The 16680-nt window shown below is 42.0% G+C and overlaps 1 protein-coding gene across 1 annotated transcript; it reads right to left on the reverse strand.

The window, feature by feature from the left end:
• Window positions 1-1010: 1010 nt before the first annotated feature.
• Id4 (inhibitor of DNA binding 4) lies at window positions 1011-2737 on the reverse strand. The gene is made up of 3 exons (XM_090356318.1): window positions 2182-2737; window positions 1802-1857; window positions 1011-1099 (listed from the first exon to the last, which is right to left on the reverse strand). Exons 1-2 carry the CDS (start codon window positions 2635-2637, stop codon window positions 1816-1818), a joined length of 498 nt encoding a protein of 165 aa, XP_090212444.1. The 5' UTR covers window positions 2638-2737; the 3' UTR covers window positions 1011-1099; window positions 1802-1815.
• Between the last annotated feature and the right edge of the window lie 13943 nt (window positions 2738-16680).

A 16680-nucleotide genomic window follows, 5' to 3' on the forward strand; every position in this document is an offset into this window, starting at 1 on the left:
TTCTCCATCCTTTATGTAATAGCATTCAGAATCCATTTTGACCTCGCCCCCCCAAAAAAAAACCAAATAACAAAACACTCTTTATATATTACACTATAAAACCCTGTACTTTAAAACTGATGAAGATATATTTTCCACATGTACACTTCAGATACAAAGGTTTCAATCTAGGTTAAAGAAAACACAATTGGACTCAGAATGAGTTTATTTTGTGATTCAACACTTCATGCAACCATGCAAGATCACTACCTATAACTGTTGAGTCTATGACATACTGGATACTGGAGAATAAGAAATATTAAAAGTCAAGCTAAACAGAAAAGACATTCAAGATATCAAGAGCTCTGCCATTAAGCCAAAAAAAAGAAAAGAAAAAAATTACAAAAGAAATATCCCCATAGATTAAAAAGAACACACACATAATATTTACAAAAAATATTTAATTAAAAATATCTTATAATTACAGTAGTCTATTAAAGCATATAATTTCTCACACTTATAGAACATCTCTCTATATACATGGTATGAAATGTCACTCCGTTATCTATACAATATGTAACATTCTTGTAGGGAAAAGAAAGTTCCTTGCCCTGTTATAATCATCTATTTTAAACAATAGATGTCAAAAGGAGAAAAAAAAAGGAGAAATATCTACAATGCTCTGGTATATTAGTAAAGCTTCAAAACAAAAATTGAGCTCCTTGGTCACAAAATAGCCTTCTAACGTCTGATTATTCGTGATCTTCTATTTATCAGTCCTGTCACGCGTACGCTTAAAACTTTAACTGCACCTCCAGAAACACAGCAATGTACAATTCACAGCGGTTATAAGTGAAGAGACAAAAGAGAATACGAATGCAGAATGCTCATGAGCGTGCAAAAAGAAAAAAAAAAGATGAAAGATTTTATTTTATTTTTCCTTCCTCTCCCTCTCTCTTGGAATGACGAGTGAAAACATGATTCTAGATTTACTGATTCTTTTTTTCCTCTCTCCTCCCCTTTTTCCTCCGGTGGCTGTTTTTTTTTCTTTTTCTCTAAACTTCTGTGCTCTTCCCCTCCCTCTCTCGGGCTCCTGGCTGGGGCTCGGGCGGCCGCACACCTGTGGAAGAGGAATGAATAGAAGGGGGTGTGTGAACCTTCTCCGCCGCAGACTAACTGGCGCCACCCGACCAAACTCAAGACATGCTTGATCAACAACCCCAAACAAACCATCGGGTCAGACAACACCCTTAGCCCGACCAGCCTCCGAGAAGGAAAATGATGCGGGGTGTGTGTGTGGGGAGCCCCCGTGGAAAAGCTCAGAGAGGGAATCCACTCCAACGATGTCAAAGCGCGCGCGCATGGGTCGAAGTGGGTGGTGGATGGATGGAGTGGGTGTGGGGAGAAGGAGGGGGGTTGGGGAGGACATGCCCAAGAAGTTGCCCTCCCTCGGGGTGGTGGGTGGTGGTGGTGGTGGAGTGTAGAGAGGGAAGATTTGCAGAACCCGCAGGTCACGGGGAGAGCAACGTGGGACCGCGAGGGACCAGATTCCCCCCCCTTTCCCCTCCATCAGTCTCCATGGAGTGAACCCCGACTTGTTCTGCCAAAGTGCATGCAATCCTTGCCCCGAGGGGTGGCAGGAACAGAGAACAGAGTTTACGCTCAGAAATGCTTACGGTGGCGTTGTGGGGAGGAAGGAGAGGGAGAGCCAAGAACACGGTGGTGCCAGGCTCCGGAAACCGCCCCCCTCCTTACACACACACCCTAGGGAAGGCGGTCTCGAGTGATCGGCCACCCGAGACGGGAAATGCGCGGCGCTCACCTGGACCGCGCGGCTCAGCGGCACAGAATGCTGTCGCCCTTGTTCACGGCGCCGGCCTGGAACAGCAACCCAACACACACCAGGGGAAGAAGGTTAGCAGCAGGCGCAAACTGGGAAGCCAGGCTGGCCATGGATACCCACTACCGGAGTCCGCATCCGTAAAGACCTCCCCCCGCCGCCCCCGCCGCCTCCTCCTCCTCCGCCGGACCATGACAGCCCCCCGGAGGCGCCCCGCGCGATCGCCCCAACCCCGAGTCCTCCCAGCCCAGCCCGGCCGGCGGCTGGCAGCTCCCGGTGCCCGGAGAAGGACGGGGGCCCTGTCCTGTCCACCCCCCGCCCCCCTTCTCCCCTCCGCCCCGCGCCGGTGTCCGGCCTCTCACCCGGTCGGTGTTGAGCGCGGTGAGCGGGGTCCGCGGTGGCGCGGCGGCGGGACAAGTCCCCGCCGGGTGGTGAGGCGGCGCGGGCGGCGGCGGCTGTCTCAGCAGAGCCGGGTGCGTCTCCAGCGCCAGCTGCAGGTCCAGGATGTAGTCGATAACGTGCTGCAGGATCTCCACTTTGCTGACTTTCTTGTTGGGCGGGATGGTGGGCACCAACCTCCGCAGGCGGCTGTAGCAATCGTTCATATCGCACTGCAGACACAGCGCCGGCTGATCCGCCGCCGCCTCGGCCGCCTTGCAGCGCGCGGCCGCCGCCGCCGCCGCCGCCGCGGCCGAGCCACCCAGGCTGTGGCCGTGTTCCGCCAGGCAGCGCAGCGCCAGCTCCCCGCCGCCGCCGCCGCCGCCGCCGCCCGACGGCGCCTTGCGGCCCGAGGGGCGCACCGGGCTCACTGCCTTCATCCCGCGCCCTGCGCGCTGCGCCCCGGCTCGAGCCGACACGCTGGGGTGGTGGTGCAAGGAAAGGCGAGGTAAGCTCCGGGTTCCCCCGCCCGCGGTCGGCTTCGTTCCCTTGGCCCGGAGCTCTCGGCGCGCTTCGAGCGCCAAGACGTTTCCCCCCTTCCCCTTCCCAACCCCGGATCCTCGCCGGCGATTCCGAGTCCCCCCCCCAACAATTGGACGGAGGGTCGCTCGGGTTTTGCAAGCTGGAGTGGGGAAGAGAAAAAAAAAATTTTTTTGCGGGCGACGTTCGGCCCGAACCGAGACGTAAGCAATAAAAATCAAAAGCACGGAGAAGGGAGGGAAAAAAAATTTAAAAAGAAACAACAACAAAAAAAAGTAGCCCACCCGGATTCCCCTAGTCACTCCCTTCGGAGCTCCGACTGCGAGCGATCGCCGCTGCCGCACTCCGCGAGCCCCGAGATTCCCCGCTCAGGACTGGGGCTCCCCACCGCGCCTCCCGCACTAGGCTCTCGCCCAGCCCGCCGCGCAGCTCTATTTATACAGCCGCGAGCCCAGGGGGCGGGGCCACCTCGGTCAGGGGGCGGGGTTATCTCGCCTCCCCCCCCCCGGGTGGGGCGGGGCTAACGCGCGGGCCTGGGTGCAGCCAGAGCCTCACCGTGGGAGGCTGGACGCGCAGGCTGGGTGTGCGGAGGGAGGTGGCGAGGGCGGGGGTTGCGGGCGGTGCTCAGAGGAGAGGGGTGGCGATCCAAGTGGAGAGATGATAGGGTGGGGCGTGGGATGGATGGGGAGGGGGGGGAAAGGAGGAATTATCGGCAGTGTCCAGCCAATCAGGAGGGCAGTGCCACCACAGGGGAGTGACGCTCGGGCCAATGGGAAGGGCACTCCATTCCGTCAACGCTGTGGGTAGGGGCTCTGAGAAAAAGAGCTGGGTGGGATCCAGGGCCAGGAGGGTTGTGTGTCCCCAGGGAGTGGGGGTGGGGGGGAGGACCAGAGAGACAGAGAAGTTCCTTGGGAAGAAGTGAGGGAATGTGCGGCTGGAATTCACCCTCCCTGGGGCCTAGGCTGCTGCGGGGAGTTGTGGGCCCGGCTGCAGGCTTAGCCAGCCGGTCTTCACACAGCGGCGCTCCAGGGACTCTCCGCCACCCATCATCACTCCATCCTGGGGATTCCAGGGCCGTCAGAAAGACTCACTGTCCAGGAAAGCACGTTCGTTCTGTTTCCTTATTCGCCTCCTCACAATTGCTTCAACCAGAATGGATAGAATGGAATGTGTCGCCTTTCTGTGTTCTTATGCCTAAAAGGAAAATGCCAAAGCTTAGCGAAAGAAAAAGGGGGGGGGGTGGAGACAGAAAGAGAGAGAGGAGCGAATGCAGAGGGTTTTGATCGAAGAGACATATAAATTAAAAAAGCAAGACCGTGGTGGTATTTTCTTTTGCTCATCTTGATGGAGATGCCGGCTGAAGAAATGTAATTGCCTTGAACGTTAAATTAAGAGCACGGGCGGATTAAAAATGCATGGACACGGAGTATTTAAAATTCCACCACGGCATATAATATTAATCTGTTCTATGTAAAATTCATACCTGTAACTTCATTTAGGCCATTGGCTCACCGCTTACACATTATTGGCCTACCCTTCTTTAAATAAGGTGACAGGAGTGGATACGGTCTCCTCCTTTGATCACAAAGCATTAACATTCATATTTCCAGTCCCTGAGTTCCTTTTTGGGGGGACCCCACCCTGCAAGAAAAGCCAGTTCGTTAAGGTGTGTGTGTGTGTGTGTGTGTGTGTGTGTGTGTGTGTGTTAGATTTCTAATGGAAAAGCTGTCCATCAAAGGTTGAAAAGAAATTGCACAACCAACTCTGGTGGGTGTTGTGTGTAAGCCTTCAAGAAAAATCGAGCGCTTTCAGACAAGAAGTGAAACATCAAAAACTCTCAAAGGGAAAATGAATTTTGAGTGCCTTAACCCTGCAAGCCATCCATCATTAGACATACATGGAGATTAATTAAACCTGGGGTTTTTCTCCCTTCCCATCCATGACATAAACTGGTGCCTTCATTTCCGTTGATAATTGTGAGAAAGAGAATTGAACCTAATTTCTTCCTGTTACTCTATGCAGGCTTCATTTTCTTCCTGTTTATCTCTGTTCCCAGAACTGAAATACCCACACAAGGCAGGTAGTTTGTTTAGCCATGTGGATACTTTCTGACAATTGCACTACTATTTCCCATTGCACATTCCATTTTCCTGACTTAATAAGGAGCCACTATTTACTGTTGGTTCACAGGTAAATGCAACAATCACCCAGTTCCCTAATCCTTATAGGTAACAATTGCTTAGAAACAAATACCATTTTCATTTACTTGTTTGTCCGCCTAGATAGTCTCTATCCACCTTTATTAAGAAAATCACATTCACAAAACATAACTAAAGAGACATTATTATAATAAATATGCATATGCATAAAGATAATATTGGGATTCTTAGAAAATTGCAGAAGGGATACTAGTGGCTATGAACTATTACCTTGAAATCTTCTATGAGCAGATGACTGTGCAAAAGCATATGCGTCTAGATGTCTAGTGCTGTTAGTTTTAAAACTGCTTCCAGATTAAAAGCCCAAGTTTTGGGTTTTCTTTTTCTTTTCTTCTTCTTTTTTGCAAAATTTAATGTTGCCAAAAAGCCCAGAGCCCATCCACATAAATGAATGTTTATGCATGTGAACAATTAAAAAGTAATATTTCAGTTTTCAATATGCTGTTCACAAAGAACAATCCATCTTTTTGAATTTGGCTACATCTCAGTGAGGCCACATCATACGTGTGGCAAGTGCCAAATGCCAACATTTCAGATCTGGTTGAAGCTACTCTGGGTGACTGGTTTAAAGTTATAAAGACTGATGTACTATGATGGGGAGGGGCAGAGAGTGGACAGAATATTTAAAGGCGTTTATATCCCCCCTCCTGCACTTTGATCAAGAATACCCAGAAAAGACATGGTCCCCACATCCTGCAGAGGAAATAAAGGCATCTACTGGATTCCTTGTTCTGAATGTGGGAAAGCATGAAGACATGAAAAAATTTAAAGCCTGCATAAAATGGTATACAGTGGGAACAAGGAATCTGATCCGGTGCTTTTTGTCCCAGGACAACAGAGAGACTACATGATGCATGTTTTTGTATTCTTAGATGCAGGCACTTATATGACGTCAAAGCTGAAGTCATAAAGGACTCAGTTTAAAAGTTTACTCAGCAATAACTAGATTTGGGGTAAATGTTATAAGCTCTGTTATTTCCACTGCAAAGAGAAGGGAATTTGTTTGCCCATGACTCTTCCTTTTACATCAAAGTGCTCTGCTCACAATTGGGAACATGAAATGAGCTAGTCCAAAGCTCATTGCCATGGAAGTGCTAGAGGCTCTCAAAATTCCTCTCAATGAGAACCAGGGATGCAACATTCATAGGAGAAATGCAAGGAAGCCCTGGTGACCAGGGTCATGTACAGACCCCTTCTCTAGACAAAGCCGTCTGTGGTGCTATCCTGGGAGGCATTCTAAATGCCAATCAGACCCTTGCTGAACTGCAACACCCAGGCTCTTAGATTTCACAATCACCCTGTGTTTACACGAAGCAAGGGTATCCAAGCATATTGTGCTATTCAACCCACATGCCTTTTTAGGACTTGATACTTCTTTCTCCAAGGCCTGCCGGGAACCAGTGGGTGGGCTCAGACACACAGAAAAACATGTGTTCCCATGCTTTGGTCACTCTCTAGATGTAAGTGGTCACTGGCGGAGGGAGGTGTATGCATTCTTGCGGGGCATAAGAAAGCATTATGTACTCTGAAACAGGAATGTCCCTTGCTCCAAAAGAGGAAGCAGGCTAATGTGGCCATTCAAGCTGAAGGCTGCTTTATTAGGGACAATGCATTACAAACTTACTTGTGCTACCTTTGGTTGGCTGGAAATACTGATCACCACTTGATATGCTCAATCTTAGGAAAAAGCTTACAGGAAGTGGGCACTCTATATTACATGAGGCTGGGTTTATGAGATAATTTTTTTTAAGTCTCGATTTTCAGGGTATTTTAAAGGTCAACTGTTGTTTAAATTAGTGTGTGACTTTGTTTTTGTTGTGGCTGTTGGTTCTGGGGCTTTAACTTAGGCCCTGGGCACTGTTGCTGAACTTCTAGTGCTCTACCATTAGAGCCACAGCTCCATTTCCAGCTTTTGGATAGTTTATTGGAGGTAAGAGTCTCATGGGCTTTCCTGCCTGCCCTGGCTTCTAAGTGCAGCCCTTCCCAGTTCTCATCTTCCTGAGTAGCTAGGATTATAGATGTGAGCCACTGGCACCCAGCTTCCATAGGAATTTTAGAATCGGTTTGTAAATTTCTTCAGAAAGGGTTTATATCTAAAACATATAAGACCTGCAAGATCTACAGCATCACAAGCAAACTGAATTAACAAAACAGAACAAAACAGAAAAAATAAACATACCCCAAGATATGTAAAGTATTCTCAAAACTCAGTAAGGAAGAAACAATTCAATTTAAAAAGTTGGCTAAAGATATGCCGGAAAGGGATTATGGATTATCTGGGGCATCCAAATCAAAAGTGCAATGAGATACCACCACATACTTGTCAAAACCCAAGGCTGACCGTGCAGGTTATTACATGGAACAACGGGACCTGCCATCTCCTGTTGGTGGATGGGAATGGAACATGAGAAAAACTACCTGGAAAAGTTTCCTAACAATTTAAACCTAGACATGTCATTGGATCCACCTATTCTACTCCTAGACATGCAGTCTATTTCTAGGTATTTACCCAAAGCAAAGAAATCTTTATGGCAGAAAGTGGAAGAAATGAAGGAGCTAGAGAAGGATACATACACTTGCTATTTTATTTACTCGGCATCATGTTGCTATTAGAAAGATAATAGATCAAAGCATTGCCTGAGTGGTGGAAAGACAGCCCCCAGAGTGTTCAGAAGACAAATTGTGGCTTAATATATCAGTTATCATGGCTGCAGACTGTGTTCAAACCCATACTTACCTACTCTTCCTCCTGTTTCGGTTTGTTCTGCACTGACAGAGTTTCAAGACTTCAAGAAGGATCCGACCTAATTATCTGAAGTGCTTTGTAACCTTGTGTCATTATTGGAAATTCTGTTCTGAACATTTGCTTCTACAATGGGCTCGACTCCCATTGTAATCTCTGCTGACTTGATCTGTCCCACATTTGCAGCTGCTTTGGTGTGAAGAATAGAAAGAACCTCAACAATTCCCTATTCGGCATGGTCTACCTTTTCTCTTACCTTCTTTCCTTAAGAAGAAAGTTAATGCTAACCAGGTTAAGAGTTTTCTATTGTCCTTTTCACATGGGAAGCAAAAATGTTCCTGGGAGTACCACATTTTGTTTCCCTAAAATTCTATGGTTCCATCTATATCAGCTCAGCTTCTCCATCTAACAAGAGGCAGGATTCATAGGGAGAGACTGGGGCTTAACTTCCTTGAAAGCCCCAGGAAAAGACCAGTATGTAAATAATAGGAAAAGATGTACTCGTGCATATGGAACAGCATTCAATGTCCCCTCCTTGTGGTAGGTAAAATAGTCATGAAGATGGCAGAAACAGTGAATACTTGCTTTAGCTCACCATTAGTGCTTTAACAGACTAATTTGAGACAAAAATTATTACTACTTAATATCCATCTGTTGATGCTCATTTGTGTTCTGTATTCTTTGTCCAGTTATTACTATAAAACATCACTAAGAATTGTTTATAGCAAAAAACTCACAGCAGTGAAGGGGTTTCGATTTGATTTCATTTTCTCCTAAACAGAATATAAAATATTGCCAAATGTAGAAATTTCATACCTTATTACTTAGAGGAAAGACACTACAAAATGAAAACCAAATGTAGATCCATCTTAATAAATCTGACTTTACTGAGAGGAGGGGAAAACAGTGAGTTTTTATTTTGTTGATCTGTGGGTCATGGTTCCTTAGAACTGATACAACGTTTGGGACAGTTTAAATAATTTTCCCTGAAGAACTTTTGGCACATTTTCTTGACGTGCACACATTAGTCATTGATTTTTGAACTTGAAAGAAGTGTTGGTGAATTTCATATGTGTTGAAATGGTTGTGTGCAAAATAAAAACTCACTTGTTTCTTTTTTTGTTTGACTAACAAAATAGGTACAACAAATCCCTAAATAAATTAAAGGTACGTATTTTTTTAAATAAGAGGGACTGGCTTAACTTTAGATATTATCAACATTGGTAATTCTAGGTAATAAATAATATTCAACAAAAATCTCTTATTGGAAGAACTGTTGTATAAATGAATTCCCATAGAATAGAATTAAATCAAATGTGTAATCTTTAACTATTAAAGGCCTTAGTTAAGTATATCTTAAAATATAGTTGACAAAAATCTAAAAGTTTGCAATTCATTAATATTTAGTCTGGTATAATCATGCTTATTTAGCTTTGTTTGTTTGTTTGTTTGTTTGTTTTTACCAGTCTCTGTCTTTAGCCCAGGGCCTGAGCACTGTCCTTGGGCTTTCTCAAGGCTAGAGCTCTATCAGTTGAGCCACAGCACCACTTTTAGCTTTCTCTGTATACTGAATTCTGTCTTTCTATGTGGTACTGAAGAATAGAACCCGGGGCTTTGCGCATGCGAGGCAAACACTCTACCACTAGGCCAAACTCGTGGCCCCTTAACATTTTATTAGAATCTTTTTCATTTAGTTTACCTAAGTATATGATTGTCAATATGATGTTTTCAAAATGCTTATTATAAGGAAAAATATGACAATTACTTTGATATTACAAAACCTTGAACATGATGTCATCAAGGCTTGTGGGCAGAGAGTTGGTCATATGATATCAAAGTGACTTGGTGAAAATGATTTTTACTTAGTCATCTATCCATTCTTCTGTGTTTATCAAAAATGTACAGAAAATGATTTTGAATTTTAGAAGATAGTTACTATCTGGCATCTTCCAATATTGTCAGTTAAACAGTTTCTCCAATATTGCCAACTTTTATGTGAGTACATATTTGAAATAATAGTAATGTTTTCTTTATTCTGATTATCTACTAAAACCATCCACATGCACCAATGATGCAGATACTTAAAACATCTCTATACAATTCTTCTTTGAATTCTTGCATCCTTGGTTGGCACTACTTTAATGACGTTTAGTGAATTCATTTATGTATGTATGCTGTTACTGAGACTTGAACTCAAGCTATCTTTTAGCTTTTTTGCTCAAGGTTGGCACTCTACCATATGAGCCACGGCTCCATTTCTGGCTTTTTCTTTTCTTTCCTTTCCTTTTCTTCCTTCTTTCCTTCCTTCCTTCTTTCTTTTTTCTTTATGTCTTTCTTTTTCTTTCTTTTTTTTTGGTAGTTAATGGAAGATAAGAATCTCATGGGCTTTATTTGCAGAGCTATCTTCAATTCTCACTCCTCAAATCTCAACTTCCTAAAAGCTATCAGTGTAGACGTAGCTAGGGTACTATGGGGGGAAAAAACCCAAAAACTGAGTCAATGAAAACTTCCAGAGGAGGAATTACTGAATGATAAAGGCTTCCACAGCAGAGGTTTGAAGATTGAAAATGCAAAGTCATCTTTTGTTGTTCTCTCAAACACTCCACTTTAATTTACTTACATTGTTTATCTTCCCACAGTAGCCTTCCCAGCTGAAGTATTTTCTACTTGTCCTTAAATGTAGTCAGCAACTCTTTCAAAAGACATTGTAGGATTTAGTAATCCATGACTTCTTTCTAAAAGAAGACATCTATCATTAACACCTTGGATATAATTAAAATAATCACTTGGTTTTGCATTGCTTTCCTATTTTGTAATGAAGGATATCTATTTGTCTGTCTGTCTCTCTGTCTGCCTGTCTACCTATTTCTTTCTCTATATATAGATACAAGGATATCTATTTCTGTATATATTGATATATACATATATTGTGAATCTTTACCTAGAAACAACTTGTATTATTTTATTGTGCGTACTTCTAGGTATTTTCCCATGCATATAAATATTATGCACATGGATATTATTTGTTGAACAAAAATTACATTGTGCAATGTTTACTATTGAAAATCATTTTGTATAATGTGGGTGTCCTTCCTAAGGGAGTTACCTGCCTGTATTATGTTTATGGTTATATAACATTCTCTTTCCTAGCTGTACCATACTTTACTTACCAAACACTTTGTTATAAAGTTGTTTTTATTGTTTCCTCTTCTTTTGTGCTCTCTCTCTCTCTCTCTCTCTCTCTCTCTCTCTCTCTCTCTCTCTCTCTCTCTCTCTCTCTCTTTCTCTGTCTTTTTGGTTGTATACTCTCCTAAATTCTGAGGTGATCATTTACTCTCAATATGACATATTGCACAATACTTTGCATTTGTGGGTATGCTGCAATGCCATTATTTTCAAGTGATGTCAGAACTATGGTTTTAGGTGTGTCATCTGGTATGCATCTGTTGGAAATTTAATCCTCAACCATATGTTAATGGGGAGGGAGCTGAGTCCTATGAGGAGTGATAGAATCACAAGAGTTCTGTCCTCATGAATGGATTAATCTATGAATCTAAGGCTTAATGAAGTAACAAGGAAGTGTTATGAGATTGGATCTGCTAGAAAAATTAGATTGGACACCTTTAGTGAGGCCTCTCACCACATGATGCTCTAAAATGACTTGGGCTCACCCTGTTATAACCCCATAGTAAAAGATAAACTCTTAATTAGTCAACATGTAAACAAGGCATACATATACAGAAATTCAGTTTTTATTGTATTTGTGTTTGGAGATTCAGATGCACTTTCATTTTAGTAAACAGCCAAATACAAGTAGATATAAGACTCTGTTTAACAATATTCATTTTGAAATGTTTATAAATACTAACAATATAATTTGCTTGGTTTGGTAAAATCTATCTGAAAATAGAAATACTCTTAGATCAAAGGTAACTTTTCATTTTCCAAACTGGAATCTGATTAATGTTTCAAGTTCCTGGTGAAATTGCAGTTTTATAACCCAAGTGCCCAGAAACTTATTATTTAATTTGTGAAAAGACATGAAATACCAATGGCAGGGTCGTTTTCCTTCATCCTGCCATAGCATGCTTCCTGAACCATCAAGCTGCTAAGACATCTTTATATGGTCATAGGGATTCCAAGAAGAGTGGCTGTCAGTTTCTTCACTGAAACAGTGGCTCTAGGATATCTAACAGGAGATGCTACAGATGCTACTTTCTGACTAAAGTGTGGCTCTACCAAACAGAGTCAGTGCAAAACACATGTGGAGAGCTGAGTACTGGTGGTTTATGCCTGTAATCCTAGCAACCCAGGAGGCTAAGATCTGAGTATCGAAATTCAAAGCCAGCCCCCCTCTTTCTCCTCTCCCACCTCAAGAAAGTCCATGAGACACTTATCTCCAATTCACAACCAGCAAAACAGAATGGCACTGTGGCTCAAAGTGGTAGAGTGCTAACTTGGAGTGAAAAAGTGCCCAGACCTTGAATTCAAGATCCACAACCAACAAAAATAAAATCATCAATCAATCCATCAGTCAATCAGTATTTGGGAAGAAGTGGTGGCTCTGCTTTTGCTGTTTACAGACAATTCTGAATTTAGGGACAAAACAGGTATAAAGGTGGGACTAATGCTGTTTCTGGATTCAAAGAATATTTCTTGCATCAGGGTTCCAGTGGGGCTGTGCCTAACAGCACAGGGGACTTGGCTCATATGTCACTGCTATTCTTGTTCTTTTGCTGTCCATAAAATTATACATCTAGAAAAACTATGGCTTCTCTCCCTTACCACTTTGCTTTGTCTCAGTCTGTCAATGATTGTAACACATACTTAATGAAGGATATTTTCCCATTTGCTGGGTCAGTTTGGACTGGTTATTAGAAAATATCTGGGCAAGAACTAAATTCAAACTTTTCAGAGATAACACAGAAGAGAAAATATAATAAGTGGGGTGAGGGATCATAGTCTGACATTTAGGAAAATAAGTGTAGGGAGTTAAACATTGCTGGAGACAGTGTTTTGAACCAATGGGGTAGTTTAATAATAGTTACTAGAATGTGATGGGTTTAGTACATAATCACATAGAATTTATTCTCTATAGGGGTATTTAATCTGGATTATTATAATCTGACTGGGTGATTTGGCTGGGAAATTATCTAGGTCCCTTTGAAACATAAGATTCTATGACTATGAGGTCTTCTTGTGAATCTCTGTGCACAGTATTTTCTCCTAATTTGTAACCTCTACTTCATTTTGCAGTTACAGAGGTGGTTACATAATTTACTAGTCAATACTTTTAAATGCCTAATATCACTTTAGTACAAATAGGCAAGAAACCAATGGGCATCTTTATGATAAAAGTACCTACTCCATAAGAACTATACTAATATTTCATCTTGCAAAAGAGTCAACATGTAAATGTTTGAAGTATGCATACCTTGGAAATTACTATCTAGCACAATGGTCTCATTTGGCTTTAGTAGTAGGTGTTTGAAATACAAAGTATGGATCTAAATGGTAGATTCTGATATCCATAAATTACCCTGGAAAACTAATCTCCTTACCGCATAGTCCCATTGTACAGATAAATTCTACAGGCATGAAGAGGTGAAGTCTTTGTAGTTCTAAAAAGGATTTATAATTTACTTTATATACAAGAGAATATTTTCAAGTGTAGTCTTCTAATTAAAACATGGAAATATTTTCCTTGGTTATCTTCTGTAAAATTACTGTTCTTTTCAGCCCTGAAAATGATTTTGTGACTGGTGCAATATAGAGGTCATGATTCTTTTCTCTCAAATACATCAACCTGACAGTACCACTTGCATGATAAATTTTTATGGTACATCTTGATATGGTGATATATAACACTTCTTAGGGTTTGGTAGTTCAAGTCTTCTGGCTTTACTTTTCATCAAGGTTGTTTTCACTGTTTTTTTGTTTAACACACACACACACACACACACACACACGCCTGCTGAGATTTTTATTCTGATTGCATGGAATCTGGAGACCAATTTGGGAAATAAATCATTGTCTTCAAATCAATAAGTGCCATAGAACTTTTCATTTATTAAATTCTTTTAGTAGTGGGGCATTGGTGGCTCACACCTGTAATCTTAGCTATTCAGGAGGCTGAGATCTCAGGATCATGGTTCAAAGTCCGCCTAGGCAGGAAAGTCCATGAGACTCTTAGTTCCAATTAAACACCAGAAAACTGGAAGTAGTGCTGTGGCTCAAAGTGGTAGAGTACTAGCCTTGAGCAATAAAGTTCAAGACTGCCTAGTCCGTGAGTTCAAGCCCCATGAACAACCAAAAAAAAAATTAGTAAAACTTTTCAGTGTAGAAACTTGATACCTTGTTCACTAGATTTGTTCATACATATACTGTTTCTTTTATATCCTTGTAAATTACATTCTCAAAATTTTATTTTGTAAGCATATAGGCTAGTATAAAAGCATGCTTATATTGACATTTTATATGACAACCTTACTAAATTCAGTTGTTGACTTTAATAGCTTATCTGTGAATTAAAAAATGTCCAGTGCATGTGATCTGACATTGACAGAAATAATGACAAGGAAAGGAAAGAATGAGAGTTCAAATGAAGTTTGGAGGGCCTTGTATTACTTACACTTCTAACTTTAGAAATAGAAATATTTCCCATTATCAACTTGAAAATATGAAAAGTTTTTTTTTTACTTCTAAAATAGGTGGAAATCAGCTGGTGGCTTCTGCCTGTAATCCTAGCTACTCAGGAGGCTGAGGTCTGAGGACTGTGATTTGCCAGAAGTAGTGATATGACTCAACGTGGTAGAGCACTAGCCTTGAGCAAAAGAGCTAAGGGACAGTGCCCAAGACCTGAGTTCAAGGCCCATGCCACCACTACCACCACTACCACCACCAACAACAAAACTGTGGAAACAGCCAGTTTCCCTAAAACTTGCTGCCTTTAAGTATGCTTAAAGAAGTGTATGCAATCACTCTTATGTCTTTTCTAATCACTGAAGTATTTAATCCTGGAGGAGGCTTAAATCCATTGTATTATCATTTATAGCTTGCCAACCAATCTATCCTCCTGCTTTGTATTACATCTGGAGATGGCAGCGTTTACAATAATAATGTTGTCTTGGCCTGTTTTGTGCTACTGTGAGTTGGCGGGGGGGGGGGGGGAGAGAGCGAGAGAGAGCGAGAGAGAGCGAGAGAGCGAGAGAGAGCAAGAGAGCGAGAGAGAGAGAGAGAGAGAGAGAGAGAGAGAGAGAGAGAGAGAGAACATTAGTGCCCAAAAGTAAGCAAATCAATCTTTTAATAAGATGCAATGACCTTCTGATTACCTCAACAACATTACAAGAGCACTGCTCCCATCACTCAAGGTCCTACTTGGTACCTTGGTGAAAAGTCTGAGAATCCTAATTTTGGAAAGATATGTTCAAAACACAGAAAACGTTTATCTTATTCTAATCAATAGGCCCTAGAGGCCTATGGTATTCCACAGATGTAATAATTCTCTTTCATCAGTTCAAAAATCACTGGCAAAAATTGGTGGCCCTGATCACATGGTAGGAATTGAAGTTGGCTCATTAGTTCCCAAATGTTGGTGTATAAAACAACATCCTCAACCCCCCCAACCCCTACCCCAAGTAATTATTTCAAGTGTAGACACATGAGCAACCTCCCTGTTTGGTTTCCAGTGGTTTAGATGTAGTGATTCAAGGACCATCTGATGAAACATCAATTGTACATCAAGTAGCAAAAAGTTTCAAATAAGCATCATATACAGGATTATTATTGTTTTTATCAAGAATATAGATGGAGAAGGATAAATGAACACTACACGTTTTGAGCTATTTGAATAGAAATTTCATAAGATAGCCACACTGAATGATTGGATTGAAGGGAACTAAAATGGGTGGTGATGATGATGATGATGATGATGATGATGATGATGATGATGGTGGTGGTGGTGGTGGTCATGGTGGTGGCTATAATAATGACAATAAGGCTGGGGCAGGTGCCGCTAGGAATGATGATGGTAATTATAATGATGTGGTGGTAGTGATAATGACCATGGTGATTGCTGTAATGATAGGAAACTAGCTGCTATTCATTGAATGGTACTAGATTCAATATGTTTATTTACTACTCATTGATCATGTGTTAAGCACCAGAACAAGCTCTATACATAAATATAAGATTTCATCTCCCATGTGTTGTGAGACAGATTATCTCAAAATAAAGGAGTGAGGAAATTTAGTTAGCAGTGGCCCTCAGTGGAATAAATGGGGAGTTAGAACTCAAAATGAGTGAAGGAAGTCAATGCAGGGTAAAGCTACTAATTTATAGGTTTACTCATAAGAAGTCTCACTCAGTAAGCGTTTACGGGGGGGGGGTGTTCATATATATCATATCTCTCCAAATATACTCTGTAGCCAGCTACAGAGGGGATATAACTAAGGGGAGAGATTATGGAGAAAATATTTTAAAACCCTAAGAAGAGCAAGGTATGCTTTTTCTCCAAATATAGCCTCTCAGGAGAGAAAGGAGTCATTTAATCAGCTAAGTTTATCTTTGGAAAACTCCCAGTTCTTGGAGGCTGCCATAGTAGCCTTGGCCTTGGGCTGACTAGAGCCAGCATAGGCAAGGGTGTAGCCCTTTTCCTGACAATGAAAACTCTTCACAGAAATTGGTGAGAACAACACAAGCTCACTCCCTACAAAGATCTCTAACTTCAACAGAATTATAAATCATGAAAAACTATAAGGGGCTCTGATATTTTATTTTTAACCTGTTATACACGACATCTTCTAGGAAGCCGAACTGTATGATTTCTGTAATTAATAAATTTTCAGAAGGTAAAATTCAACTGACTGGGAAGAAAATATGATTTATAGGTCTGTGAGGCATTCTGAGAAAGAAACTTCAGGTTCATTTAACCTCAGATGTAGAAAAGCCATGAGACCAGAGACCTAATCTGTGTGCAGGGC

The sequence above is a fragment of the Megascapheus bottae genome, chromosome 22, assembly GCF_031878675.1.
Source record: "Megascapheus bottae isolate mThoBot1 chromosome 22, mThoBot2.hap1, whole genome shotgun sequence".
Lineage (NCBI taxonomy): Eukaryota > Metazoa > Chordata > Mammalia > Rodentia > Geomyidae > Megascapheus > Megascapheus bottae.